This window comes from Olea europaea, chromosome 14, assembly GCF_002742605.1.
Source record: "Olea europaea var. sylvestris chromosome 14, O_europaea_v1, whole genome shotgun sequence".
Classification (NCBI taxonomy): domain Eukaryota; kingdom Viridiplantae; phylum Streptophyta; class Magnoliopsida; order Lamiales; family Oleaceae; genus Olea; species Olea europaea.
The window spans coordinates 739,876-744,831 of NC_036250.1; the positions used below are offsets into that span (position 1 = coordinate 739,876).

The 4,956-nt window shown below is 35.8% G+C and overlaps 1 protein-coding gene across 2 annotated transcripts; it reads right to left on the bottom strand.

The window, feature by feature from the left end:
* Positions 1–605: 605 nt before the first annotated feature.
* Positions 606–3,977, bottom strand: LOC111408686 (glutamine synthetase cytosolic isozyme 2-like). Of its 2 annotated transcripts, XM_023038433.1 has the most exons (12): positions 3,826–3,976; positions 3,041–3,080; positions 2,828–2,931; positions 2,661–2,709; positions 2,450–2,556; positions 2,262–2,349; positions 2,000–2,128; positions 1,829–1,903; positions 1,679–1,732; positions 1,546–1,583; positions 1,298–1,457; positions 606–959 (listed from the first exon to the last, which is right to left on the bottom strand). In XM_023038433.1, exons 1-12 carry the CDS (start codon positions 3,897–3,899, stop codon positions 807–809), a joined length of 1,071 nt encoding a protein of 356 aa, XP_022894201.1. In that variant the 5' UTR covers positions 3,900–3,976; the 3' UTR covers positions 606–806. The 2 variants fall into 2 exon arrangements, with proteins under 2 accessions (XP_022894201.1, XP_022894202.1); XM_023038434.1 differs by lacking the exon at positions 1,298–1,457 and having other exon boundaries at positions 839–899; positions 3,826–3,977.
* Positions 3,978–4,956: the final 979 nt, after the last annotated feature.

Consider the following 4,956-nt stretch of genomic DNA (forward strand, 5'->3'; position numbering starts at 1 on the left):
GTTTATTGAAAAAAAGAAGATAAAGATCCGAAATAGAGAGTATCATTGGGGAGCATAAACATTTTGACTCTCTGATTTTAAAGATGTTTTCCATAATGAATAAGACGCTCTTTATAAATAAAGAGTTTCTTGGAAATGCATATACTTTTCAATCGGCAAAAAAATTTACTACGATATTATTGCCAACATACAAAAAATTATGGAAAACGACGTGTAGATTTTTTTGCGGCAATTTCAGATACCTTTTACGGTGGCAAATTGCTGTCGTAAATGCTTAATTTTCCTATAGTGAAAAATGCTTAGGTAATTTAATAATTTAAGATTTTGAACGGTTTTTTAGTTAGAAATATTAAAAATATGTGTAATTTAATAAATTTTAAATTTAATCAATGAATAAAGTAATAGAGAGAATATATCAAGTCAACATTCTACCTACAATAGCAAAATTTTCTTGAAGGGCTGTACTCTACTTTCAGGTAAGTTACCTCCTACAAGTAAACGTCTTATCTTGCACCTTTGTATTAAGAAAATTCGTTGATAGAATCAATAATTCTTGGTTTTGAATTCCAATGTGGCAGACATACACACACACATATTTGCAAACATTGAAAGCCAACCCTTCATGCAGTTGTTATTAAACAGATAAAAGTCGAAGGAACAATGAACCCAAATCTTGCAGACTGCAATACAAATACAAATAGCAGTAGAGAATAGTGAATGATGCAAGACAATCTGCCCTGCAGAAAACAGATGAAAGGATTGTTTCGTAATACGATTCTGTCTTTATAATGTCTGACTGGTACGAATTACTGCTTCCCAAGGATAGTCGTCTCTGCAATCATGGAGGTGACAACGTACGGGTCCATATTAGAAGCAGGCCTCCTATCCTCGAAGTATCCCTTGCCTTCTTTCTCGATGTCCCGACCAACACGGATGGATGCACCACGGTCTGCCACCCCCTGTCGAAAAACCGTGCAAATAACAAGGTCAATTCACTATTTCTTTGAAGTCCCACATTATGATTCGAAAGGTGTGGAGTAAAAGAATTCATATATACAACTTCAAATTTGTAATGAACAAGACTGATCAGAATTACTTTCAACATAAGTAACTTATATTACTTAAAAGTAAGAAAAAGACGATAAGTTAGCCAAAAATGCTATTAAGCTTTGCGATTGTAAGCATCCCTACATTTCTAAGAACAAGGACGTAACCTGGGGATAAGCTTAAGAAATGTAAAAGCTACTTTTAACTAGTTTGCCCGTAGCACATTAGAAGAGAGAAAGTAGTAATTTACCCATTTGAAGGTGTTGATATCGGCAGTTTCATGTCTTCCAGTGAGACGGCGCTCATTGCCTTCACCATATGCAGCAATATGTTCCTTGTGCCTATGTCCAAGCTTTTCAATAAGCTTCTTTATGACTTCAAAGCCACCTTCTTTCCTCGTAGACTTGGTGCTAAACGAATAACATTTCCAAGAGATCAGACGCAGGTACCAATAAAAATGCAATTCCCGTGTCATATAACAAATTAACAAAATATTACCTGTAGTTGGTGTGCGCACCAGCTCCATTCCAGTCACCCTAGTAACAGAAATAAGACAATGATACAAGTTCTTCGAGAGATATATTAAAAAGTAGCAGAAGAAATACAACAACATTCGAATTGAGAATTTTACCACAATTGGCTTGGGATCAAATGATACTACCACCCCAGCAATCTCGGTGATCCTCTGTTCATCAGCAAATAAATACTTTAAGACAACCCCGCTCGCGAATAATTACAAAAAAAAAACAAATGATGTTTACAATAAAGTATGTTAGAATACCTCCAGGATGTAACGAGCTACCCACAACTCGTCACCTGCTGAGATGCCAACAGAAGGTCCAACTTGGAACTCCCACTGCATAGGAGTTGAATGGCAATAACAATTTCGAATTTAGAATAACTCAAAAAAGACAGAATAGGTAGCTACTCGTTCAAGGAAGTTGAAGTTTACCTGGCCGGGCATCACTTCTCCATTGATGCCACTTATGTTAATTCCAGCATAAAGGCATGCCTTGTAATGTGCATCTACAATGTCACGTCCGAAAGCTTTGTCAGCTCCAATTCCACAGTAGTATGGGCCCTATATGTAAAAGAAGAGTCCGTCGCCATTATATAGGATATATACGATTTGGATGGAACTCAACGCCGTTAAAAAAGAATAAAAGGCTAATATTCTGTTCTCTATACAGTTAGTACTATCCAATTCTGCATACCTGAGGTCCGGGATAACCTCCCTGGGGCCATCCGAGGGGCCACTTAACATCCTTTTGCAACAGGGTGTACTCTTGTTCAATACCATACCTTAAATGCAAAAAAACAAAATTGCAATACACCCAAGGTCCGGAAATGTAAAGAAAATTGAAAATGAAAAATCACAATTAAATTCTCAAATAGTAAATACCATGGTTCTTCAGCAGCAACTTCGGGATGGCTAAAAATCTTGGCTGCACTGTGCCGCTTGTTCGTTGGAATAGGCTCACCAGCCGGAGTGTAAGCATCGCACATGACCTAATCGAGGGAAATAATCAAGTAAGGCATGATTTAAAACATATACATAAACTAAAAACAGGCATAATTAAATGTGTAACCGATGATAGTAAGAAGCAACTTACCAGTATATTATTTCCCCTGCGGAATGGATCTTTGAAAATTGCTTGGGGACTGTTTCATTCAGCGATAAAATGAGCACAAAGTTCAAAAAAAACCACATATTTTCGCCATAAACATCCTAAAAATTGATGTCGAGATTATGTAACAATGAATCGAAAAAAAAACCTACTATAGGATCACTTCACTGTCTTCTCCAGGCGCCTGGCCTGTGCTCGATCCATCATAGTTCCACTTTGGAAGCTTTGAGGGATCGGTGACCGGTCCGGAAAGAGTCTGTTAAAAACCAGAAAAGTGTGTGTCAGCGATCTTGGAACTCATTTGTACAAATTAATCTTCATTGCATACACATAAATAAATTATTTTTGAAAGAAAAATTAATTACCTTTGCTTTGCTTCTTAAATCCATACCAGATCCACCAATCCTGTTAATTATATTCACACAAATATAAGGAATCAGACTAACAAGAATCCCCATTAATACACCAATATAGAATCAATTATTTGTAATATACAATACAGAAACATGATAACATTTTAACAATTATAATCTGAAACCTTAATTAAATTATTGAAACGATAAAGGAATTATTACAAAATAAAAGAGGAAAAGAAAGATCTGTTATACAACAGATCTGTCTGTCCCAACCACTTGGTACATAAATAGGAAACAAAAAACAAGGTACAAAGTTTCATCAAGTGAATCCAATGCAAATAACATGAACAAAGATTATAAAAGTTAAAATAAGTTATAAGGAGTGCAGATAAAAGTGAGATGAGAGAAGAGAAAAGTAGGGAAAAAGAAGTCCACAAACGCCAAAAAATCTGCTAAAATCTCTCAAACAAAGATTCATAAATGATAAAGAATAGAAAACATAAACAAAATCAGGCCGATTTTTCAAACAGCACTAGATCACAACATTAAGAAACAGGGGATCCAAAAACAGAGACGGTTCACGGTGATTCAAATGAGAGAAACCGAAAAAAAGAAAAAACACAAAAAGATTTAGTAAATTAAAACATAAGAACATCAAACAAAGTAAAAATCCCAGAAAGAAATTTAAAAAAAAATGGTAAGAAAAGAAGAAGAAGAAAAATCTCAAGAAACAGAGTATAGGTACAGTAAAAACAGAGCAACACAACCCGTTAATGAAGTGAAAGCAAACTCACCATATGTACTCAGCAATCACCTTCTCTGTGGTGTCGGAGAGGTTAAGGTTGATGAGGTCTGTAAGTAGTGCCATTTTTTCCAAATCTCTCTCTAAATCTTTATTTCTATGTATCCTGTATTGAGTGCAGTTACAGGAGGGATGGCTGTGTTCTTATAGCGGTGACTTCAATGTATGAAAAATACACACAATTATTTTAATACGTATAAATTTATTATAATAATGGAAAATTGAACTGAATAATTACAGTTTTTTACTAATTAGAAAAATGGAAAATACAGAAAGTGAATGCAAGTGGGTTGTTTGTTCATTCAAAAGAAAATCTTAAAAGGGATTCTCGTTTAAGTGTGTTACACTTTTACCCTTAGTCAACCCCCACTACCATCCGTTAGGACCGCAACCTATATTACCAACGAACATGTCCCCCAGAGCACATCCCAACTGGCAAAAATGAGGGCATTTCAATGCTGACAGATCAAAGGTCGTGAGTTCGATTCCTGAAAGGCTCTTGAAAGGCAATATTCTCCTGGAAGGCAGGATTTATCTTGGAAGACAGAAGTTCTACTGAAAGGCAGGGTGCAAAGATAGGAAACGACTTGTTTGGCACTTTGGCAGATCAGTTGGGGGGCTCTTGAGCATTGGTCAGTTTGGAGCACAACCTGCGATTTAACCTGTCGCAGCTTGAGGGGCCAAGGTGTAGACTCCAGAATTTAGTCATTGTAAGGTGAATACCTAGATATCAAAAAAAAAAAACGAACAGGCTCATTGACAAGTTTTTTTACACAGATACACTTGATAAAATTTCATCTGCAATTAGAAAAAGTAAAACAAAAAGTTGCCGATCAAAAATTACCAATTCATCCACTGTAAATAAGCACTGTCATTAAGCCTGCTTGACTAGTTTAATTCATTACGAACACCACCTAACCCAAGGGTGAGCGTGCATTAAAATAGAAAAATGGTAGGTGAACATGTTTAATAATGTTTAAAGGGTTATTCTTTTTTTATTTTATTTTATAAATCAGGTGTTCAAATTTCGCTTGACTAATCTTAAGGATTGACGACATTTTCCCTTGATTTGCCACCTAGATAAATCCGGATACGAATACACCTTATACACACTTGAGCGGAA

Bases quoted from the DNA above. Each gene is read 5' to 3' on its own strand.
- LOC111408686 (XM_023038433.1), bottom strand. From the start codon at position 3,899: ATGGCACTACTTACAGACCTCATCAACCTTAACCTCTCCGACACCACA. The intron at 2,932-3,040 runs GTAATTAATTTT...GGTTTTTAACAG, and splicing joins ATTTAAGAAGCAAAGCAAAG to ACTCTTTCCGGACCGGTCAC. The intron at 2,557-2,660 runs GTAAGTTGCTTC...TCCCTCGATTAG, and splicing joins GCAGGGGAAATAATATACTG to GTCATGTGCGATGCTTACAC.